The 25754-nt window shown below is 35.5% G+C and overlaps 1 protein-coding gene across 5 annotated transcripts in view; it reads right to left on the bottom strand.

The window, feature by feature from the left end:
- Window positions 1-877: 877 nt before the first annotated feature.
- LOC132203717 (lachesin-like) overlaps window positions 878-25754 on the bottom strand; it is a 123825-nt gene continuing 98948 nt past the window's right edge. For 3 of the 5 annotated variants that reach the window (XM_059631680.1, XM_059631681.1, XM_059631683.1), the window contains 2 exons: window positions 4727-4897; window positions 878-2502 (listed from right to left, as the gene is read on the bottom strand). In XM_059631680.1, coding sequence (XP_059487663.1) covers window positions 2195-2502; window positions 4727-4897 — 479 coding nt within the window. In that variant the 3' untranslated portion in view covers window positions 878-2194. The remainder of the gene's footprint in view (window positions 2503-4726; window positions 4898-25754) is intronic. The other 2 variants (XM_059631682.1, XM_059631684.1) reach the window with 2 other exon arrangements.

Raw genomic sequence — 25754 nt, 5'->3', positions numbered from 1 at the left:
TATTTCTAGATGACTTCATCTTTTTGACCCTAACATACGCACTGGCCACCTTCCAATTCCGATTGTCTCCTTGGCAGCTTCCTTATTGTATTGTGCAAAAAATAATCGATGCGCCAGCAGACTATGGGGTGTCACGAGAGAGACAAAACACGCGCTCCGTAATATTATTTTCCAGCTATATAGAGCAGGCGTAGTAAATGGGAGAGCAGACTTTTGCCCAGTGCATATTTCACCTATTTAACTACGACCGTAATGACGCGGCCAGATGTTCTCTCTTTGTTGTACTATCTGCTGGTCCGTTAATTGCTCAGCTAAATATATACCCATTTTTATTGAGGCGCCTCAATTTTGCGTCCTGTTCCACTGGTGGCACTGGTCTCATTCAAAGGGCTTAACTGCGGGCTTTCTATTTTTGTTAAAACTTCATATTTTAAAAATTTGATAAAAAAAAATCCTAGAAAAAAAATACCCTTAGAAAAGATTATGGAGCCTTTTCCGCTCATGTTTTTTTTTCTAAACTGATATTTGTGGGTTTACCGCGGCGGCCAATTAAGTCTCTTTTTATCATAGGCATTTTAGCAGACATCTGCTAACCCTTTTCTTTTTTACATTTTAAATTTTGTTTTTGACTGGGAAGAATAAATAATAAAATTATGATTCATATGAAATAATCTGAATTCATCATAGTGCCATTTTCCTTTTTTAGTATTTAAGATTTGCTACGTTTTAAATTATTGCTATATAAAAGGCTACGTGCTATGTGAAAAATTGCATTTTAAAGATAACAAAATATCTTCCTATTTTTTTTCTAGCAAAAATACGATTTTATGAATACAAAAATGATGCAATGGGTCAAATAGCAAATAACAAGTTCATACTAATTGCAATGCGATTTTTAATCATAAAATTTCGCTGCATAGGGGCTACTTCTTTGTTTACATCATACAACAGTGGAGATTACATAAATGGGTGTGTATCGATAATTAACAGAGATATAATACGCTTTGGGCTTTTTGTGTAGAGTTTGATGCTGGTTTAGCTCTCTATAATATTTCTGTCGCACATTTTTATTTATTGGAGGTTGCTTGTTTTCTGCTTTATTTTTACACTTTGTCTCCCTCCCTTGGTTATTTATATACACATATTCTGAGTTTGTATTCGCGGGATTACATCTTTTTGAACAATTCAGTTTATAACATGCATTCACAAGTCTTTATATTGAACTGAAAACACTAAATAAATACATTTCGGATTAATTGCACACAACCAAAGATCACAGAAGTAGTGCTTCATCAACTATTTAAAATATTCGAATAATCCATGTTCTTTAATTTTTAAATCTTGACCTGTGTAATCAGATGTGTCAGATTTAAAAAGCGTACATATTATTTTGAGGTGTTTTTTAAATCAGCCTATATTCACTTAATTTGTATTTATTTAACAAAACAAAAAATACATTTCTGAAAGAGTTTAGAGATAATCACAAAAAAAGGATAGAATATAAAATATTTTAAACATAAAAATTTTCTAATGTAAAAATATTTTTGACAGATATACCACAGGTTCTACTATATTTTATGCAAATTATGTGTATTAAACAGAATAAAAGAAATCTTAGATATGCGAAGGTTGATAACTTTGCTTTCTGATAATAATTTTTCATAACTTTTGATATATAATTATTGGAAATGACAATTCGTTGTACACATGTTTCCGCACAGATTAATAAATATTGAGATCTCTCTTCTCCGCACTCATTCCCTTTTGCTAAAAAAAAAACCCAACCAGCAATCTAACACAACACGCTCCTCTATTATACTGCAGCAGTGAATATAATTGTCTCCAGCGAGCACACAAAATTGATCGCACACGCGGTTTTATTCCATTGGCATTCAGCAGGGGGCTTTTAAATTTCACACACACACAGGCGTCACAGAGTTTTGCAAACGGCGACCACAGCAGTTTAATATATACATATGCATGCAGATGGGTAATCGACGAGGCGTCATGGCGCACACTTAAGCAACAATGAAAACACTCACTCACTCCCTTTTTTGTCCCGAGTTCATATTTTTCTCTTTTTTTTTACATAATTTATTGCTACATTAAGGCAAAGAGCAACGCCGTCGATCCGAATATTTTTGCTTCGTGTGTTTACTTAATTGATTTTTATTGTCACGATATGCCCGAAGAGTCAGACCTTGAGGAGCAGCAGAAGGGCGGCGACGGTGCCCAGCAGCGACGCCACCTCCATTCGAGCCGAGGATTCAGAAATTTCCATTTCGCCACGTTCGGAGAACACGACGTGGTTGTTCTTGCGGCCCGGTGGCAATAACGTGGGGTGCGGACCACCCTTGGTTGGAACCCGGTCGGCCACGTTGTTGGTCATTTCCTCCTCCGCCTCCTGCTCGGCGGAACCCAACTGGTCAGGGTAGTCCTCCTCGTCGTAGTGCGGCGGCACATAGCGACCTGGCGTCGGTTTGCGCGTCGGTCCAGGGATTTCTGAAATCAAGGAAAATTTTGTGTTTAATGGTGCGGCTTTTTGCACCTGAATCGCCCAAGGGCCGAATCACGAAAAGCGGGCAGGGTGCACCAGATTGAATGAGTTTGTCACCATTAAATCCCTGCGCCATGCACTTTTATTGCGCATATAACAACGTAAAATTTTGTATTTAAAAATAAATTTATATGTAAAATTTATAGATAGTGAGAAAAAATTCAACCAAGCTAGATCATTGATTTAGAAAGTTTTATCAAAAAACCAGCTAGCGGTGCATGGTGCCGTTTTATCAAACAATTCAATAATTACATAATTACTAACAAATATAAAATATGAAACTTGAAACATATTTTTAATAAACAAGATAAATATAAACAAAATGTAGTAATATTCGATAAAAAATTTTATTTATTTATCTTACGAAAACTTCAAAAAATGTGCTGTATTATTCTGTTAAATGTTATTTTTTAAATTGCAAATTTTATTAATTTTAAGGAATTATAATCATTACTAGAGGATTTAAATCATGTAAATGTAATGCAATACAAAATAATTTTTTTTTACTTTATATTATATAAATTAATATCACAAAAAAGGATGTTAAGTATTTGTAAATTAAATTAGTAATTTTAGTATTTCTGTAACAATTACGTCATTTTAAATTAGAACTGGGGTAAAGGTTATATTAATACATTAATTTAATTATGGGTGAATACAAAATTAACAGACTATAAAATGGCAACTGACCACCAAAATTAGAAACTCCACCATTTTTTTTTTTTTAAATATACAGCAAATCACCATAGGGTTCCAAAAAAAAAACCAGAACCCCGAGCCTGATGCTGTTGTATTTATCGCGGCAGGGGTGCTGTATGCATGATGTGCGTTTGGGAGTGAATCGAGCGCGTACATACGCAGTTATAACAGGCTAAAATGCTCATTAATCAGCAGCAGCGAAAAGACAAAAAATGAAAGCGATAAACACAAGTGCCGGCGGAGTTTATTCGGTCGGCTTTTTACAGCTGCGCGAGCTCAAATTTTGATTGAGCAAAAAGTGAGTGGGCATTCACTCCCTGATGCGTATATAATATTGCATTGCTCGCGGAAGTGAGAGGCGACGCAGCGTTTTTTACACACACAAAAACACAATCCATTTAATCTGATACGCACAAGCCCGATTGCCGCGAGATAATACGAATGGAGTGGATCATCGTCAGTACTTGAAATAAACAAATAACAAAACTTCTGATTTGCTGCTTATTATTTAAAACTCTCTGACGCAACTACAGCAAAAATGCAAAATCAAACATTAAACGTTGAACCGCGTTGAACTAACAATGTCAAGTAAGCATAATAAGGTAAAATTAAAAATTTCCCTTATAAAAATATTAGTTAACTCTTAAAAATCACTTTTAAATTTTTAAGTTTGCATTGGAAAATTTGCTAGATGTATGGAAAAGAAAATTGTCTTCCAACTCATATAAAGACGTGAATTAGAGTACAAAAATTTAAAAGTAAGAGTCGCAAAATGGACAAGATGTGAAATCAAAAACGGTTTCAGTCTCACTTTGCTTGGAATCAAAATGAATGACATAATTCTCAAAGATCCAATATCAGAATCAGTGCGAAAATGAAAATTTTAATTTAAAAAAAAAAGAAATCGATTTCCTGTCACTATATAACCTGTGATTACTGACAAAACAAAAGCTAATTCAATCAGTCATTCAAAGCCCACCGCAACAGATAGGGTCTTTTTGATGTCAAAAATCTTTGCTTTTGGTGGTGTCTTTTTGTCTAACAATTCAATGTTTCCTTCCTTACAATTATTATTTTGTTTACTTGTAGTAAATTGATTTCCTAAATTTAATTGGATAAATGAAACGAAAAAACAGTAAATTTATTTTAAAACTTCTTCTAACTTGAAACATTTAGGGTACTTTTAAATGATGAGAAACCACTAAAAAACGAACATCAAAAGATAAAGAGAATTAAGAAAGATTACAAAAACAGAAAATTTAATTACTAGATAAAAAAAATTAACAAGTCACATTGTTATAGAAGGTCTTTCTTTTTGTTTCACTTTGCTTGGCAGCAAAGTGTCTCTCCATTTTTTTTTATGCCAGCACGCGAGTGACTAAAAAAACTATGGTGCTGCTTTGAACCGTCCATAAATACATCGGGGCGTGAAGGAAATAAAGTATAAAAAGGACAAACAATGGAACTCACCATAGAGTCGGATGCTGCTTTCGACTTCGCCAAGCGAATTTTTGGCAATGCAGCGGTACGAGCCGACGTCCGCCTTGGCCAGACTCCTGATGTTCAGAACCATTTTCACCTCGAACATGGACTTGCTGGTGGTCTGCACGTCGTACTTGTCGCTCGAGATCACCATTTCTCCTGGAACAAAGACGCTCGCACTACAGCGCTCACCAACTTTGCACTCACAAGGAAACCCTTTCAACACGCAAAAAAAAGTTAACGATTTTTTTACACCAATCGACTCTCCGCGCTGCCCTGATGATCCAAAAAAATTATTTTCGGCCGATCTTAAACGGCCGCTTCGGTAGAGCGGCCGAAAGTTGGCGTTTTTCAACTTATGCAGGCCCGCTTCACTTGCTGTGGAGCTCGACGCTTTGCAATCTTTTCTCGCAGCGAGCACGCACCGACCAGTTCGGCAAGCACACCGCCGGCGGCTCGCTCGCCACTCCACTGCGGTGCATACTTGCTGCGCTCTGCACTAATCGGCTATTAAAAAATATTTCCAACATTCTAATATAGTTTTATTTCATGTGTTAATAAAATGAAAAAATCTCAACTTGAAAATTTTAAACAAATTCGAAAATAATAATAATCTTCTTATGCAATGTTTAATATTTTGTTTCCAAATAAAAAATTACATATGCTATGGATTGCTTTGTTATTGAATAATTATATAATAAATATATATTTTTGCTGTTGCTAATCTCACTAGGTTAGCGGGTCGAATGAAAAAAAATTATCAAAATAAAAATGTGTAGACTGTGCGCTGGGTTCATTCCAGGTGAGGAATGGAAGATATTTGGAGTAATTTCATTCATCGTTTATTACAATTTAAAGTATGCAAAAAATTTCTTTCAATTGAGGGAGCAAAAATTGCATTGTTATTCGACTGCAGGCATCAGTGTGCATATGAAACCTGCACCATGAACTTCGTTTGTGTAAACTCTGTACTTGCAGAGCTTTTATTGATTTGCAAATTTGATTCATCGGATAAAGGTGTGCCTAACGATCGCGAAATCAGTCTAGCCGTTCTGCTATCAGGTAGAGAAATTATTTTTCAAATTAATATTTTAAATCGTCAAAATAAATATTAATTTTGAAATATTTCAGAACTACTTTTGCAAGCATCCATCCTGGAAACGGATAAATTCTTCCAATACCTTTGTATTTTGAATGGCGTGAAAGGTAAAATGTGAATCAAAATTTAAAATATAACTTTAATAAATCCCAGCATAGAGTAAGCCCTTCTTTATATTTATATTTTTTTTTTTTAGATTTTTCGTCTCACAATCAACATCAAGAGCTCCATGAGAATTACGAGCCGCCTGGAAATGAATGTGCGACAGTTGCGGGTTGGATTATTTTTATGAATTTTCTTTTAATGCTAACTTTTAATAATGCTGAAGGAGCTATTATTTTAAAATTTTTAATTAATATTTTGAATTATGCAAGATTTATCAATATTAAAATTTTTTTATTTTCTAGTTACTCACAACCAGAAAACTTTCCACTTCGAGCGCAATGAACGCAATTTCAGGAGACAGCTGTTCCCTTCTTCTTTTGATGAAAATTATTTTGAATGCAGTAAGTAATTTATTTCTTATAAAAATATTTATTATAAAAACAATGTGAATTTATAATAAGAAAATATTGTAATAACTCAGAATTTAAATTTAAATAAAAAAAATTAAAATTAACTCATTTTAAATTTGGTCTCTCATATGCAGGGCTCTCACCAGAACCAACAAACAAAGAAGCTGAAGTGACGTTGCAAGAGGGTGAAGAGACCAGCATGGAAGATGAGAAATTCCAAAATAATGTTGATACGTCTGCTGCCAACTCTGAAGGCAGTGAGTTTATTTAATAATTTTATATAAAAGATTTTTTTTAGTTGTAATTTTGAATTGCATTTCAAAACTAAAAATAATTGGCAATAATTTTTCTTATAATATTAATATTCGTAAAATATTTTAAATTCATTTCAAATATAAGTTTTACAATAACTTCTGTTTTAAAAATTTTAGTCCAGAAAATAACTAATTTAAAATTTGACCTCTCATATGCAGCGATCTTACAAGAATTGGCAAATAAAGAAAATGAAATGACCTTGAAAGAAAATGAAGAGACCAACATAGAAGAATTGCAATTGGAAAATGCAAGGACATCTGCAGAAGATTCCAATTGTAGTAAGTTGATTGAATAATTTCAATTTTACAGGATTTATCAAGGATTAATCAAAAAAATTGGTAGAATTGTTGTTACATAATACTTGAACATTAGTGGCTATTCATTTTTTCCAATTTGTTTGCGCTCTCCATCTAATTAAAGACGCAATAATTTTCCATGAAAACGATTGTTTTGAATGAAAAATGAAGCGTGTGAGAAGAAAGATTTTTAGAAGTTTTAATTTAATAAAATTGCTTTCAAATTTTATTCAATTAATAAAAAATTAAATAGTAGAGTAATTAAATTTCGATTATTTTGTTATTATTTCTTTTCTCATTGTCATAGGCAACAAAGTAGTGACATCAACAGGCTTGGCTGAAATTGAGAATATAAGGAAGAAAAGGACGGTTTTTACAAGAGCAGTCGCACATGAAGTTGACATTCATGACCAAAGTAAATTCACTTATTAAAATTTTATGGAAACAACTTTAATTAATTAAAAAGAATAAAGAATAAATTAGACATTTATTTTTATTGTAACTTTATAAATTTAAAAAAAAAACATAAAAATATTTATATTTATTATTGCTATACTTTTTGTTAATTTTAATTTGTTATCCTAATATATAAATAAAAATTGCAGATGCCTCAAACTGTCTTGACGAAGAGTCAATTGAGTCTGATGCTTTGACAGACGTTGAGAGCGATTGCGATGAATGTGAGCTTGATTTTTTGATTGGTGTCGAGGAGAGCGACTTGCCAAAACAGCAACCTCAACGGCACGTCCTAAGCTATTCCTTAAAAAAGGAAATTGTTGCTCATTGGCAGTATGAGGATAAGTGTGCTGAAGAGAAATATGGACCAAGGCGTGGAACAACTCGAAAATTGTCATCCATGCAAAAAAAGTATCCCAATGCAAAACTATGTATTAGAAAATTGTACCAATGGCGCACTGATATCAATGAGGGAGTAATGTTGAAATCTCATATAAAAGACATTGAATCAGACGTCTACGCCAAATTTCTCGAGTTTCGAGGAGATTTGAAAATCATCAAAGGCAGACATTTAAGGCAGTGGGCAATTGAATCTGCCACTTTGAAACATGGCTTATCCACGAAAGACTTTTGTGCCTCACCAACTTGGTTAGAGAACTTTAAACGCCGTTTTAAAGTTGGAGGAAGAAAAATCAACAAATATGTGACGAGAAAATCAGTCAGGGAAAAAGATGATATTCTGAAAAGCGCAACAGATTTTGTTGAAAATGAAAAAGGCGAGGTCATTCGGGTAGGAAGGGCTTGTTTCGGCAATCTAGACCATGTCGGGATCAATAGGGAGATGCACTCTGCGCGCACTTTAGCAATAATAGGCGAACGAACGATTGAAAAGTGTATTCAAAGCTCAAATAGTATGACTCACTCTTGGACGCTTGTTCCTGCTTGTGATGCAAGTGGTCGGCTATGGGAACCAGCTTATTTAATTTTGAAAGAAGACGGTGGTAAATTCGGAGTAAGAGTGCAAGAAACTGTCCTTCGGCCCGAAAATTTGTTTGTAACTTGCTCATCAAGTGGTAAAATGTTGGGGTCACAAGTGGAGGAACTTTTTACAAATTGCATTTTCCCAAATGTGAAGGGGAAAACTGCGCGATTTTTGATTGACCACTGGTGTGGCTGGAAAAAGAAGGTAAACGAACTATGCAAAATAGCAAAAGAAAAGTTTGGGCTAAATGTGACAATAGGACTCATTCCAGAAGGCACTACTGGAAAAATCCAACCTTTGGATGTTAATGTTAATGGTCCGTTTAAAAAGCTTCTACGTACTATTGAGGATGAAATACTTATGCATAGTATTCCCTTTCCCATCCAAACCCGAAATAACGGCATAAAGTTGATTTCGTTCACGTATCACCAGCTTTGCTCACCCCGATTCGAGTCGATGATAACCTATGCATTTTTTAAGCCTGGCTACATAAGTGAAAGAGGCCCAAAATACTTGACCCCAGTTCAGTACTGCTTCGCACTTTCAACCAAAACCACGTGCGAAATTCCTTTGTGCCAAAGTAAAAAGTTCATTGTGTGCGCTTGGTGCACTTCAAACTTGTGTTTTCAGCATTCCATAGAATGCCTTCACATGTGTGACAATTATTTGCCGTGATTAATTTTGTGCATTGTATTTTTTGTGCATTGTATAAATTGACTGGCGCAAATAATATATTTAAAAAAAACTTACTTCGCTCTTTTAATTTTACCAATTTTTATTGTTTCCAACTGTCAGGACATAATATCAAACGTTTAAAAAAGATAAGATAACAATTTAAAAAATAAAAAAATATCCTATAATTTGATTGGGAAACTTGATTGGGAAAATTGAATTTTTTTTTTTTTTTTGAAATTTAATAAAAAAAATGATATAATTTAATTTAGGGATAATAATTATTGGAGACAATAAAATTATTAGAAAAGAGAATTTAAATTAAAAAAAAAAATTCTAAATTTTCTAATCATTGTAAAAAAAAATAGTGCACATTTTTCCACTCATAAATTATTTGGGGTATTCATTGTCAAAATTATTATCATTATTGATTGAAATTGAAATATTTAACCAAATATTTTTTAATAGTTTTCAGACATCCAAATTATTTTTAATATCGTTTATTTTTCACAATAAAGAAATTAAAATATTGCATGATTTGCATTGCTAAATTAGAGAAAAAAAAATGGGAATATCAATGCTTTAAATTTCTTTTATAAGATTTTTTAATACATAGCCGATTAGTGCAGAGCGCAGCAAGTATGCACCGCAGTGGAGTGGCGAGCGAGCCGCCGGCGGTGTGCTTGCCGAACTGGTCGGTGCGTGCTCGCTGCGAGAAAAGATTGCAAAGCGTCGAGCTCCACAGCAAGTGAAGCGGGCCTGCATAAGTTGAAAAACGCCAACTTTCGGCCGCTCTACCGAAGCGGCCGTTTAAGATCGGCCGAAAATAATTTTTTTGGATCATCAGGGCAGCGCGGAGAGTCGATTGGTGTAAAAAAATCGTTAACTTTTTTTTGCGTGTTGAAAGGGTTTCCTTGTCAGACAAATTAAACTAGGTCATTAGCGAAATTACAACACAGCACCGCACTATAAGGGCGCATTATTACCACCCGCTCGCTGCATTTTTCGCGCTTTAATTTTCAATTTTTGGCTGCTCGGCCCCGTCCGACGGACAGACGAGTCAACTGGAGCGGCAAATTGCGAAAACCGCCCTGCTCTCTCGTTGGCAAACAAGCGCCGGCGGTCAGCTATGCAAAGAGAGAAGCACGACCGCGCGTCCTGCGGGACTTGGAGGCGGCTAGGGTCGCGGGGGTGTTGTCTCGGCCTCCTTTGGGGACTCAGCTTATTTTATTTGCAGCTGTGAAGCGACTCTGATTGGGACGCAAATTAATTTAAGCCCGTCTGCCTTGTGTCTGACAGGGAAACCTTCATTGTTTAATTTTTGATCTAGAATGCGTAAATCTATGGTAAAACACTTGACCTGTGGAAGGAAAAGTGTTTTTTTTTCACAGTCTGAAGCGTACTATAAACGGCAAAGATGGATTTTATCAATCATTTCAACGGCTTTTTATTACGTTATTACTAAGCCATTTGCACAAATGAAATAAACTCCAAAATCAGACTGGTCTCAGTAAAAAAATGAGATTGATTAATTTGCAAAGTAAGCGTGAAATTTTTCTCCTTGCAAAGTCTGGACTTTGTATTTATTAAAGCTTAAATTTTGGCATTAAAACTCTTCCAAAATTATGAACCTTGTTTCTCTTGCACCGTAATCCATGTAAACAATCATACTTAAAAAATACATCCAAGCTATGCTGCTCAAAGAAAACAGATTAATTAAAGATTATTTGCCATGAATGAAAACTTTTTTTTTATAATTTGTGGCATCATTAAACCAATTTGAGTAAATCAGGAATCAGGATATAAATAATCTCATATAACGGGAATTAAATTACTTCAAATTTCAAATAATACATGATTAAACCATAGATACTTGATTTTATTAAAAATTGAGAATTCAGACAGAGCAAAACTTGGAGCGCTTTAAGAAAACCAGCTTTAAAATTAAGTGAAGGAGACGCCTCAACACATGAATTAACTTAGCGCAAGCTGAGTTTTTTAGCTTCGCTCTTTTTTTCCCGCACATCTTAGATTTTATAAAAAATTGAGAATTCAGTCAGCGAATTGCTCAAAGCGCCTTAAAATCTAGAAAATAAGCTTTAAAATTAAGTGAAGGAGACGCCTCAACACATGATTTAACTTCGCGCCAGCTGACTTTTTTTGCTTCGCACTTTAATTCAGCAGATCTTTGAATTTATTAAAAATTGAGAATTCAGTCAGAGCTCAGAGCATAGCTCGAAGCGCCCTAAAATCTAGAAAATAAGCTTTAAAATTAAGTGCAGGAGACGCTTCAACACATGATTTAACTTCGCGCCAGCTGACTTTTTTTGCTTCGCACTTTAATTCAGCAGATCTTTGAATTTATTAAAAATTGAGAATTCAGTCAGAGCTCAGAGCATTGCTTGAAGCGCCCTAAAATCTAGAAAATAAGCTTTAAAATTAAGTGCAGGAGACGCTTCAACACATGATTTAACTTCGCGCAAGCTGAGTTTTTTTGTTTCGCACTTTAATTCAGCAGATCTTTGAATTTATTAAAAATTGAGAATTCAGTCAGAGCTCAGAGCATTGCTCGAAGCGCCCTAAAATCTAGAAAATAAGCTTTAAAATTAAGTGCAGGAGACGCTTCAACACATGATTTAACTTCGCGCCAGCTGACTTTTTTTGCTGCGCACTTTAATTCAGCAGATTTTTGAATTTATTAAAACTTGAGAATTCAGTCAGAGCTCAGAGCATTGCTCAAAGCGCCCTAAAATCTAGAAAAAAAGCTTTAAAATTAAGTGAAGGAGACGCCTCAACACATGATTTAACTTCGCGCAAGCTGAGTTTTTTTGCTTCGCACTTCAATTCAGCAGATCTTTGAATTTATTAAAAATTGAGAATTCAGTCAGAGCTCAGAGCATTGCTCGAAGCGCCCTAAAATCTAGAAAATAAGCTTTAAAATTAAGTGAAGGAGACGCTTCAACACATGATTTAACTTCGCGCAAGCTGAGTTTTTTTGCTTCGCACTTTAATTCAGCAGATCTTTGAATTTATTAAAAATTGGGAATTCAGTCAGAGCTCAGAGCATTGCTCGAAGCGCCCTAAAATCTAGAAAATAAGCTTTAAAATTAAGTGAAGGAGACGCCTCAACACATGATTTAACTTCGCGCAAGCTGAGTTTTTATGCTTCGCACTTTAATTCAGCAGATCTTTGAATTTATTAATAATTGAGAATTCAGTCAGAGCTCAGAGCATTGCTTGAAGCGCCCTAAAATCTAGAAAATAAGCTTTAAAATTAAGTGCAGGAGACGCCTCAACACATGATTTAACTTCGCGCCTGCTGACTTTTTATGCTTCGCACTTTAATTCAGCAGATCTTTGAATTTATTAATAATTGAGAATTCAGTCAGAGCTCAGAGCATTGCTCGAAGCACCCTAAAATCTAGAAAATAAGCTTTAACCCCTGAGCATTAGCGCTATGAACTTCTACGCGATGATTAGCGTGGGGTCCGCGCGGACCCCAAGTTCCCTTTTTTGGCTCTTGGCTCTCCAGTTGTGCACGCAATGGCCTGAAACTTTCAAGAATCAACCCATAATCATTTAGCATTAGGGTGGGCTGCATAATTTTCAACCACCACCCTTTCAACCCCTTTTACACCCCCTTGAAAATATTAAAACCTGCATTTTTAGTATTTATGCTACAGTATGAGCGCAGAGCTCCATGAATTAAGGGTGCTTGGCCAACTTAATGCAAAAAGGGATGACACATATGCAACCCCTTAACTTTTCAACCATTCAACCCCTAAAACAACCCCTAAAGCAACAAAATTCTTCCACTCTGTACTACGTCAATGTGTTTTTCCTGAAAAAGAATAAAATACCCTTCTGTGATTTAGATTTTTGCAAGGTTTTCTGCCACACCCTCAAATCACCCCAAAACTACCCCTTGAATAAATGGCAGAATGTTTTCTTTGTTTTCCTTGCCTTGAATTTTATAATAGTTGTCAGTGAATGCGAATAAATTATAATTTTTGCAGCATATTACATTTGAGGCAAGGAAAATATACATAAACCATTCTGCCATTTATTCAGGGGGTAGTTTTGGGGTGATATGGGGGTGTGACAGAAAAAAATGCAAAAATCTAAATCAAAGAAGGGAATTTTTATACTTTTTTTGTAAAACACATTGAAGCAATACAGAATGGAAGAAATTTATAATTTTCGGGGTAGTTTTGGGGTTAATTAGGGGTGTGACATCATATTTTGTCAAACGTAAGCCCCCACCATGTGATCAAGGTTTATTTTATTGTAACAAAGGTGCCTCACTGATTGGAAGCAATTTATAGCAACTAAGGGTAGTTTTAGAGGGTTGAAAGGTACAGGGGTTGCATAAGTTACACCCCTTTACTCATTTACTTGGCAAAAGCCCCTAAATTTTCTGTACACCCCTAAAAATATGGTTCTGCGCTCAAGATGCAGCATAAAAAGAAAAAAATTAGTTTTTATTGATTTGAGGGGGTGAAAAAGGGGTTTCAAGGGTGGGGGTTGAAATTTCTGAAGCCCAACCAAATGCTAAATGGTTCAGGGTTGATTCCTGAAAGTTTCAGGTCATTACGTGCACTACTGCAGTGTTGAAAGCAAAAAAAGTAACTTGGGGTCCATGCGGACCCCACGCTAATCCTCGCGTAGAAGTCCCGCTTTTTTTGAAAAAACTTAAAAATAAAAAAAACTAAAAAAAATTTTTGGTTTTTACGATTGGCTTTTAGTAAAGTATCACGAAAGAGTCAATTAGAATTTTTTTCAGATTTTTTAAAGCAGTTTTCAGGGAGCTAATTAAAAAATAATGCTTATGGGGTCCGCGCGGACCCCACGCTAGCTCTCAAGGGTTAAAATTAAGTGAAGGAGACGCCTCAACACATGATTTAACTTCGCGCAAGCTGAGTTTTTTTGTTTCGCACTTTAATTCAGCAGATCTTTGAATTTATTAAAAATTGAGAATTCAGTCAGAGCTCAGAGCATTGCTCGAAGCGCCCTAAAATCTAGAAAATAAGCTTTAAAATTAAGTGCAGGAGACGCTTCAACACATGATTTAACTTCGCGCAAGCTGACATTTTTTGCTTCGCACTTTAATTCAGCAGATCTTTGAATTTATTAAAAATTGAGAATTCAGTCAGAGCTCAGAGCATTGCTCGAAGCGCCCTAAAATCTAGAAAATAAGCTTTAAAATTAAGTGAAGGAGACGCTTCAACACATGATTTAACTTCGCGCAAGCTGAGTTTTTTTGCTTCGCACTTTAATTCAGCAGATCTTTTAATTTATTAAAAATTGAGAATTCAGTCAGAGCTCAGAGCATTGCTCGAAGCGCCCTAAAATCTAGAAAATAAGCTTTAAAATTAAGTGCAGGAGACGCTTCAACACATGATTTAACTTCGCGCAAGCTGAGTTTTTTTGCTTCGCACTTTAATTCAGCAGATCTTTGAATTTATTAAAAATTGAGAATTCAGTCAGAGCTCAGAGCATTGCTTGAAGCGCCCTAAAATCTAGAAAATAAGCTTTAAAATTAAGTGAAGGAGACGCCTCAACACATGATTTAACTTCGCGCAAGCTGAGTTTTTTTGCTTCGCACTTTAATTCAGCAGATCTTTGAATTTATTAAAAATTGAGAATTCAGTCAGAGCTCAGAGCATTGCTTGAAGCGCCCTAAAATCTAGAAAATAAGCTTTAAAATTAAGTGAAGGAGACGCCTCAACACATGATTTAACTTCGCGCCAGCTGACTTTTTTTGCTTCGCACTTTAATTCAGCAGATCTTTGAATTTATTAAAAATTGAGAATTCAGTCAGAGCTCAGAATATTGCTCGAAGCGCCCTAAAATCTAGAAAATAAGCTTTAAAATTAAGTGCAGGAGACGCTTCAACACATGATTTAACTTCGCGCAAGCTGACTTTTTTTGCTTCGCACTTTAATTCAGCAGATCTTTGAATTTATTTAAAATTGAGAATTCAGACAGAGCTCAGAGCATTGCTTGAAGCGCCCTAAAATCTAGAAAATAAGCTTTAAAATTAAGTGCAGGAGACGCTTCAACACATGATTTAACTTCGCGCCAGCTGACTTTTTTTGCTGCGCACTTTAATTCAGCAGATCTTTGAATTTATTAAAAATTGAGAATTAAGTCAGAGCTCAGAGCATTGCTCGAAGCGCCCTAAAATCTAGAAAATAAGCTTTAAAATTAAGTGAAGGAGACGCCTCAACACATGATTTAACTTCGCGCAAGCTGAGTTTTTTTTTGTTTCGCACTTTAATTCAGCAGATCTTTGAATTTATTAAAAATTGAGAATTAAGTCAGAGCTCAGAGCATTGCTCGAAGCGCCCTAAAATCTAGAAAATAAGCTTTAAAATTAAGTGAAGGAGACGCCTCAAGACATAATTTAACTTCGCACCAGCTGACTTTTTTTGCTTCGCACTTTAATTCAGCAGATCTTTGAATTTATTAAAAATTGGGAATTCAGTCAGAGCTCAGAGCATTGCTCGAAGCGCCCTAAAATCTAGAAAATAAGCTTTAAAATTAAGTGAAGGAGACGCTTCAACACATGATTTAACTTCGCGCAAGCTGAGTTTTTTTGCTTCGCACTTTAATTCAGCAGATCTTTGAATTTATTAAAAATTGAGAATTCAGTCAGAGCTCAGAGCATTGCTCGAAGCGCCCTAAAATCTAGAAAATAAGCTTTAAAATTAAGTGAAGGAGACGCCTCAACACATGATTTAACTTCGCGCAAGCTGAGTTTTTTTTTGTTTCGCACTTTAATTCAGCAGATCTTTGAATTTATTAAAAATTGAGAATTAAGTCAGAGCTCAGAGCATTGCTCGAAGCGCCCTAAAATCTAGAAAATAAGCTTTAAAATTAAGTGAAGGAGACGCCTCAAGACATAATTTAACTTCGCGCCAGCTGACTTTTTTTGCTTCGCACTTTAATTCAGCAGATCTTTGAATTTATTAAAAATTGGGAATTCAGTCAGAGCTCAGAGCATTGCTCGAAGCGCCCTAAAATCTAGAAAATAAGCTTCAAAATTAAGTGAAGGAGACACCTCAACACATGATTTAACTTCGCGCAAGCTGAGTTTTTTTGCTTCGCAGATCATTGAATTTATTAAAAATTGAGAATTCAGTCAGAGCTCAGAGCATTGCTCGAAGCGCCCTAAAATCTAGGAAATAAGCTTTAAAATTAAGTGAAGGAGACGCTTCAACACATGATTTAACTTCGCGCAAGCTGAGTTTTTTTGTTTCGCACTTTAATTCAGCAGATCTTTGAATTTATTAAAAATTGAGAATTCAGTCAGAGCTCAGAGCATTGCTCGAAGCGCCCTAAAATCTAGAAAATAAGCTTTAAAATTAAGTGCAGGAGACGCTTCAACACATGATTTAACTTCGCGCAAGCTGAGTTTTTTTGCTTCGCACTTTAATTCAGCAGATCTTTGAATTTATTAAAAATTGAGAATTCAGTCAGAGCTCAGAGCATTGCTTGAAGCGCCCTAAAATCTAGAAAAAGGGCTTTAAAATTAAGTGAAGGAGACGCCTCAACACATGATTTAACTTCGCGCAAGCTGAGTTTTTTTGCTTCGCACTTTAATTCAGCAGATCTTTGAATTTATTAAAAATTGGGAATTCAGTCAGAGCTCAGAGCATTGCTCGAAGCGCCCTAAAATCTAGAAAATAAGCTTTAAAATTAAGTGAGGGAGACGCCTCAACACATGATTTAACTTCGCGCAAGCTGAGTTTTTTTGTTTCGCACTTTAATTCAGCAGATCTTTGAATTTATTAAAAATTGAGAATTCAGTCAGAGCTCAGAGCATTGCTCGAAGCGCCCTAAAATCTAGAAAATAAGCTTTAAAATTAAGTGCAGGAGACGCTTCAACACATGATTTAACTTCGCGCAAGCTGACATTTTTTGCTTCGCACTTTAATTCAGCAGATCTTTGAATTTATTAAAAATTGAGAATTCAGTCAGAGCTCAGAGCATTGCTCGAAGCGCCCTAAAATCTAGAAAATAAGCTTTAAAATTAAGTGAAGGAGACGCTTCAACACATGATTTAACTTCGCGCAAGCTGAGTTTTTTTGCTTCGCACTTTAATTCAGCAGATCTTTTAATTTATTAAAAATTGAGAATTCAGTCAGAGCTTAGAGCATTGCTCGAAGCGCCCTAAAATCTAGAAAATAAGCTTTAAAATTAAGTGCAGGAGACGCTTCAACACATGATTTAACTTCGCGCAAGCTGAGTTTTTTTGCTTCGCACTTTAATTCAGCAGATCTTTGAATTTATTAAAAATTGAGAATTCAGTCAGAGCTCAGAGCATTGCTTGAAGCGCCCTAAAATCTAGAAAATAAGCTTTAAAATTAAGTGAAGGAGACGCCTCAACACATGATTTAACTTCGCGCAAGCTGAGTTTTTTTGCTTCGCACTTTAATTCAGCAGATCTTTGAATTTATTAAAAATTGAGAATTAAGTCAGAGCTCAGAGCATTGCTCGAAGCGCCCTAAAATCTAGAAAATAAGCTTTAAAATTAAGTGAAGGAGACGCCTCAACACATGATTTAACTTCGCGCAAGCTGAGTTTTTTTTTGTTTCGCACTTTAATTCAGCAGATCTTTGAATTTATTAAAAATTGAGAATTAAGTCAGAGCTCAGAGCATTGCTCGAAGCGCCCTAAAATCTAGAAAATAAGCTTTAAAATTAAGTGAAGGAGACGCCTCAAGACATAATTTAACTTCGCACCAGCTGACTTTTTTTGCTTCGCACTTTAATTCAGCAGATCTTTGAATTTATTAAAAATTGGGAATTCAGTCAGAGCTCAGAGCATTGCTCGAAGCGCCCTAAAATCTAGAAAATAAGCTTTAAAATTAAGTGAAGGAGACGCTTCAACACATGATTTAACTTCGCGCAAGCTGAGTTTTTTTGCTTCGCACTTTAATTCAGCAGATCTTTGAATTTATTAAAAATTGAGAATTCAGTCAGAGCTCAGAGCATTGCTCGAAGCGCCCTAAAATCTAGAAAATAAGCTTTAAAATTAAGTGAAGGAGACGCCTCAACACATGATTTAACTTCGCGCAAGCTGAGTTTTTTTTTGTTTCGCACTTTAATTCAGCAGATCTTTGAATTTATTAAAAATTGAGAATTAAGTCAGAGCTCAGAGCATTGCTCGAAGCGCCCTAAAATCTAGAAAATAAGCTTTAAAATTAAGTGAAGGAGACGCCTCAAGACATAATTTAACTTCGCGCCAGCTGACTTTTTTTGCTTCGCACTTTAATTCAGCAGATCTTTGAATTTATTAAAAATTGGGAATTCAGTCAGAGCTCAGAGCATTGCTCGAAGCGCCCTAAAATCTAGAAAATAAGCTTCAAAATTAAGTGAAGGAGACACCTCAACACATGATTTAACTTCGCGCAAGCTGAGTTTTTTTGCTTCGCAGATCATTGAATTTATTAAAAATTGAGAATTCAGTCAGAGCTCAGAGCATTGCTCGAAGCGCCCTAAAATCTAGGAAATAAGCTTTAAAATTAAGTGAAGGAGACGCTTCAACACATGATTTAACTTCGCGCAAGCTGAGTTTTTTTGTTTCGCACTTTAATTCAGCAGATCTTTGAATTTATTAAAAATTGAGAATTCAGTCAGAGCTCAGAGCATTGCTCGAAGCGCCCTAAAATCTAGAAAATAAGCTTTAAAATTAAGTGCAGGAGACGCTTCAACACATGATTTAACTTCGCGCAAGCTGAGTTTTTTTGCTTCGCACTTTAATTCAGCAGATCTTTGAATTTATTAAAAATTGAGAATTCAGTCAGAGCTCAGAGCATTGCTTGAAGCGCCCTAAAATCTAGAAAAAGGGCTTTAAAATTAAGTGAAGGAGACGCCTCAACACATGATTTAACTTCGCGCAAGCTGAGTTTTTTTGCTTCGCACTTTAATTCAGCAGATCTTTGAATTTATTAAAAATTGGGAATTCAGTCAGAGCTCAGAGCATTGCTCGAAGCGCCCTAAAATCTAGAAAATAAGCTTTAAAATTAAGTGAGGGAGACGCCTCAACACATGATTTAACTTCGCGCAAGCTGAGTTTTTTTGTTTCGCACTTTAATTCAGCAGATCTTTGAATTTATTAAAAATTGAGAATTCAGTCAGAGCTCAGAGCATTGCTCGAAGCGCCCTAAAATCTAGAAAATAAGCTTTAAAATTAAGTGCAGGAGACGCTTCAACACATGATTTAACTTCGCGCAAGCTGACATTTTTTGCTTCGCACTTTAATTCAGCAGATCTTTGAATTTATTAAAAATTGAGAATTCAGTCAGAGCTCAGAGCATTGCTCGAAGCGCCCTAAAATCTAGAAAATAAGCTTTAAAATTAAGTGAAGGAGACGCTTCAACACATGATTTAACTTCGCGCAAGCTGAGTTTTTTTGCTTCGCACTTTAATTCAGCAGATCTTTTAATTTATTAAAAATTGAGAATTCAGTCAGAGCTTAGAGCATTGCTCGAAGCGCCCTAAAATCTAGAAAATAAGCTTTAAAATTAAGTGCAGGAGACGCTTCAACACATGATTTAACTTCGCGCAAGCTGAGTTTTTTTGCTTCGCACTTTAATTCAGCAGATCTTTGAATTTATTAAAAATTGAGAATTCAGTCAGAGCTCAGAGCATTGCTTGAAGCGCCCTAAAATCTAGAAAATAAGCTTTAAAATTAAGTGAAGGAGACGCCTCAACACATGATTTAACTTCGCGCAAGCTGAGTTTTTTTGCTTCGCACTTTAATTCAGCAGATCTTTGAATTTATTAAAAATTGAGAATTCAGTCAGAGCTCAGAGCATTGCTTGAAGCGCCCTAAAATCTAGAAAATAAGCTTTAAAATTAAGTGAAGGAGACGCCTCAACACATGATTTAACTTCGCGCCAGCTGACTTTTTTTGCTTCGCACTTTAATTCAGCAGATCTTTGAATTTATTAAAAATTGAGAATTCAGTCAGAGCTCAGAATATTACTCGAAGCGCCCTAAAATCTAGAAAATAAGCTTTAAAATTAAGTGCAGGAGACGCTTCAACACATGATTTAACTTCGCGCAAGCTGACTTTTTTTGCTTCGCACTTTAATTCAGCAGATCTTTGAATTTTTTTAAAATTGAGAATTCAGACAGAGCTCAGAGCATTGCTTGAAGCGCCCTAAAATCTAGAAAATAAGCTTTAAAATTAAGTGCAGGAGACGCTTCAACACATGATTTAACTTCGCGCCAGCTGCCTTTTTTTGCTGCGCACTTTAATTCAGCAGATCTTTGAATTTATTAAAAATTGAGAATTAAGTCAGAGCTCAGAGCATTGCTCGAAGCGCCCTAAAATCTAGAAAATAAGCTTTAAAATTAAGTGAAGGAGACGCCTCAACACATGATTTAACTTCGCGCAAGCTGAGTTTTTTTTTGTTTCGCACTTTAATTCAGCAGATCTTTGAATTTATTAAAAATTGAGAATTAAGTCAGAGCTCAGAGCATTGCTCGAAGCGCCCTAAAATCTAGAAAATAAGCTTTAAAATTAAGTGAAGGAGACGCCTTAAGACATAATTTAACTTCGCGCCAGCTGACTTTTTTTGCTTCGCACTTTAATTCAGCAGATCTTTGAATTTATTAAAAATTGGGAATTCAGTCAGAGCTCAGAGCATTGCTCGAAGCGCCCTAAAATCTAGAAAATAAGCTTTAAAATTAAGTGAAGGAGACGCTTCAACACATGATTTAACTTCGCGCAAGCTGAGTTTTTTTGCTTCGCACTTTAATTCAGCAGATCTTTGAATTTATTAAAAATTGAGAATTCAGTCAGAGCTCAGAGCATTGCTCGAAGCGCCCTAAAATCTAGAAAATAAGCTTTAAAATTAAGTGAAGGAGACGCCTCAACACATGATTTAACTTCGCGCAAGCTGAGTTTTTTTTTGTTTCGCACTTTAATTCAGCAGATCTTTGAATTTATTAAAAATTGAGAATTAAGTCAGAGCTCAGAGCATTGCTCGAAGCGCCCTAAAATCTAGAAAATAAGCTTTAAAATTAAGTGAAGGAGACGCCTCAAGACATAATTTAACTTCGCGCCAGCTGACTTTTTTTGCTTCGCACTTTAATTCAGCAGATCTTTGAATTTATTAAAAATTGCGAATTCAGTCAGAGCTCAGAGCATTGCTCGAAGCGCCCTAAAATCTAGAAAATAAGCTTCAAAATTAAGTGAAGGAGACACCTCAACACATGATTTAACTTCGCGCAAGCTGAGTTTTTTTGCTTCGCAGATCTTTGAATTTATTAAAAATTGAGAATTCAGTCAGAGCTCAGAGCATTGCTCGAAGCGCCCTAAAATCTAGGAAATAAGCTTTAAAATTAAGTGAAGGAGACGCTTCAACACATGATTTAACTTCGCGCAAGCTGAGTTTTTTTGTTTCGCACTTTAATTCAGCAGATCTTTGAATTTATTAAAAATTGAGAATTCAGTCAGAGCTCAGAGCATTGCTCGAAGCGCCCTAAAATCTAGAAAATAAGCTTTAAAATTAAGTGCAGGAGACGCTTCAACACATGATTTAACTTCGCGCAAGCTGAGTTTTTTTGCTTCGCACTTTAATTCAGCAGATCTTTGAATTTATTAAAAATTGAGAATTCAGTCAGAGCTCAGAGCATTGCTTGAAGCGCCCTAAAATCTAGAAAAAGGGCTTTAAAATTAAGTGAAGGAGACGCCTCAACACATGATTTAACTTCGCGCAAGCTGAGTTTTTTTGCTTCGCACTTTAATTCAGCAGATCTTTGAATTTATTAAAAATTGGGAATTCAGTCAGAGCTCAGAGCATTGCTCGAAGCGCCCTAAAATCTAGAAAATAAGCTTTAAAATTAAGTGAAGGAGACGCCTCAACACATGATTTAACTTCGCGCAAGCTGACTTTTTTTGCTTCGCACTTTAATTCAGCAGATCTTTGAATTTATTAAAAATTGAGAATTCAGTCAGAGCTCATAGCATTGCTCGAAGCGCCCTAAAATCTAGAAAATAAGCTTTAAAATTAAGTGAAGGAGACGCTTCAACACATGATTTAACTTCGCGCAAGCTGAGTTTTTTTGTTTCGCACTTTAATTCAGCAGATCTTTGAATTTATTAAAAATTGAGAATTCAGTCAGAGCTCAGAGCATTGCTCGTAGCGCCCTAAAATCTAGAAAATAAGCTTTAAAATTAAGTGAAGGAGACGCCTCAACACATGATTTAACTTCGCGCCAGCTGACTTTTTTTGCTTCGCACTTTAATTCAGCAGATCTTTGAATTTATTAAAAATTGAGAATTCAGTCAGAGCTCAGAGCATTGCTCGAAGCGCCCTAAAATCTAGAAAATAAGCTTTAAAATTAAGTGCAGGAGACGCTTCAACACATGATTTAACTTCGCGCAAGCTGACTTTTTTTGCTTCGCACTTTAATTCAGCAGATCTTTGAATTTATTTAAAATTGAGAATTCAGACAGAGCTCAGAGCATTGCTTGAAGCGCCCTAAAATCTAGAAAATAAGCTTTAAAATTAAGTGCAGGAGACGCTTCAACACATGATTTAACTTCGCGCCAGCTGACTTTTTTTGCTGCGCACTTTAATTCAGCAGATCTTTGAATTTATTAAAAATTGAGAATTCAGTCATAGCTCAGAGCATTGCTCAAAGCGCCCTAAAATCTAGAAAATAAGCTTTAAAATTAAGTGAAGGAGACGCCTCAACACATGATTTAACTTCGCGCAAGCTGAGTTTTTTTGCTTCGCACTTCAATTCAGCAGATCTTTGAATTTATTAAAAATTGAGAATTCAGTCAGAGCTCAGAGCATTGCTCGAAGCGCCCTAAAATCTAGAAAATAAGCTTTAAAATTAAGTGAAGGAGACGCTTCAACACATGATTTAACTTCGCGCAAGCTGAGTTTTTTTGCTTCGCACTTTAATTCAGCAGATCTTTGAATTTATTAAAAATTGAGAATTCAGTCAGAGCTCAGAGCATTGCTCGAAGCGCCCTAAAATCTAGAAAATAAGCTTTAAATTTAAGTGAAGGAGACGCCTCAACACATGATTTAACTTCGCGCAAGCTGAGTTTTTTTTGTTTCGCACTTTAATTCAGCAGATCTTTGAATTTATTAAAAATTGAGAATTAAGTCAGAGCACAGAGCATTGCTCGAAGCGCCCTAAAATCTAGAAAATAAGCTTTAAAATTAAGTGAAGGAGACGCCTCAAGACATAATTTAACTTCGCGCCAGCTGACTTTTTTTGCTTCGCACTTTAATTCAGCAGATCTTTGAATTTATTAAAAATTGGGAATTCAGTCAGAGCTCAGAGCATTGCTCGAAGCGCCCTAAAATCTAGAAAATAAGCTTCAAAATTAAGTGAAGGAGACACCTCAACACATGATTTAACTTCGCGCAAGCTGAGTTTTTTTGCTTCGCAGATCTTTGAATTTATTAAAAATTGAGAATTCAGTCAGAGCTCAGAGCATTGCTCGAAGCGCCCTAAAATCTAGGAAATAAGCTTTAAAAAAAAGTGAAGGAGACGCTTCAACACATGATTTAACTTCGCGCAAGCTGAGTTTTTTTGCTTCGCACTTTAATTCAGCAGATCTTTGAATTTATTAAAAATTGAGAATTAAGTCAGAGCTCAGAGCATTGCTCGAAGCGCCCTAAAATCTAGAAAATAAGCTTTAAAATTAAGTGAAGGAGACGCCTCAAGACATAATTTAACTTCGCGCCAGCTGACTTTTTTTGCTTCGCACTTTAATTCAGCAGATCTTTGAATTTATTAAAAATTGAGAATTCAGTCAGAGCTCAGAGCATTGCTCGAAGCGCCCTAAAATCTAGGAAATAAGCTTTAAAATTAAGTGAAGGAGACGCTTCAACACATGATTTTACTTCGCGCAAGCTGAGTTTTTTTGCTTCGCACTTTAATTCAGCAGATCTTTGAATTTATTAAAAATTGAGAATTAAGTCAGAGCTCAGAGCATTGCTCGAAGCGCCCTAAAATCTAGAAAATAAGCTTTAAAATTAAGTGAAGGAGACGCCTCAAGACATAATTTAAGTTCGCGCCAGCTGACTTTTTTTGCTTCGCACTTTAATTCAGCAGATCTTTGAATTTATTAAAAATTGGGAATTCAGTCAGAGCTCAGAGCATTGCTCGAAGCGCCCTAGAATCTAGAAAATAAGCTTTAAAATTAAGTGAAGGAGACGCTTAAACACATGATTGAACTTCGCGCAAGCTGAGTTTTTTTGCTTCGCACTTTAATTCAGCAGATCTTTTAATTTATTAAAAATTGAGAATTCAGTCAGAGCTCAGAGCATTGCTCGAAGCGCCCTAAAATCTAGAAAATAAGCTTTAAAATTAAGTGCAGGAGACGCTTCAACACATGATTTAACTTCGCGCAAGCTGAGTTTTTTTGCTTCGCACTTTAATTCAGCAGATCTTTGAATTTATTAAAAATTGAGAATTCAGTCAGAGCTCAGAGCATTGCTTGAAGCGCCCTAAAATCTAGAAAATAAGCTTTAAAATTAAGTGAAGGAGACGCCTCAACACATGATTTAACTTCGCGCAAGCTGAGTTTTTTTGCTTCGCACTTTAATTCAGCAGATCTTTGAATTTATTAAAAATTGAGAATTCAGTCAGAGCTCAGAGCATTGCTTGAAGCGCCCTAAAATCTAGAAAATAAGCTTTAAAATTAAGTGAAGGAGACGCCTCAACACATGATTTAACTTCGCGCCAGCTGACTTTTTTTGCTTCGCACTTTAATTCAGCAGATCTTTGAATTTATTAAAAATTGAGAATTCAGTCAGAGCTCAGAATATTGCTCGAAGCGCCCTAAAATCTAGAAAATAAGCTTTAAAATTAAGTGCAGGAGACGCTTCAACACATGATTTAACTTCGCGCAAGCTGACTTTTTTTGCTTCGCACTTTAATTCAGCAGATCTTTGAATTTATTTAAAATTGAGAATTCAGACAGAGCTCAGAGCATTGCTTGAAGAGCCCTAAAATCTAGAAAATAAGCTTTAAAATTAAGTGCAGGAGACGCTTCAACACATGATTTAACTTCGCGCCAGCTGACTTTTTTTGCTGCGCACTTTAATTCAGCAGATCTTTGAATTTATTAAAAATTGAGAATTAAGTCAGAGCTCAGAGCATTGCTCGAAGCGCCCTAAAATCTAGAAAATAAGCTTTAAAATTAAGTGAAGGAGACGCCTCAACACATGATTTAACTTCGCGCAAGCTGAGTTTTTTTGCTTCGCACTTCAATTCAGCAGATCTTTGAATTTATTAAAAATTGAGAATTCAGTCAGAGCTCAGAGCATTGCTCGAAGCGCCCTAAAATCTAGAAAATAAGCTTTAAAATTAAGTGAAGGAGACGCTTCAACACATGATTTAACTTCGCGCAAGCTGAGTTTTTTTGCTTCGCACTTTAATTCAGCAGATCTTTGAATTTATTAAAAATTGAGAATTCAGTCAGAGCTCAGAGCATTGCTCGAAGCGCCCTAAAATCTAGAAAATAAGCTTTAAAATTAAGTGAAGGAGACGCCTCAACACATGATTTAACTTCGCGCAAGCTGAGTTTTTTTTGTTTCGCACTTTAATTCGGCAGATCTTTGAATTTATTAAAAATTGAGAATTAAGTCAGAGCTCAGAGCATTGCTCGAAGCGCCCTAAAATCTAGAAAATAA

The sequence above is a fragment of the Neocloeon triangulifer genome, unplaced genomic scaffold (assembly GCF_031216515.1).
Source record: "Neocloeon triangulifer isolate White Clay Creek 2 clone unplaced genomic scaffold, ASM3121651v1 ptg000017l, whole genome shotgun sequence".
Lineage (NCBI taxonomy): Eukaryota > Metazoa > Arthropoda > Insecta > Ephemeroptera > Baetidae > Neocloeon > Neocloeon triangulifer.
The sequence above is the reverse complement of the archived record's forward strand: the minus strand, read 5'-3'. Positions and strand labels throughout refer to the sequence as shown.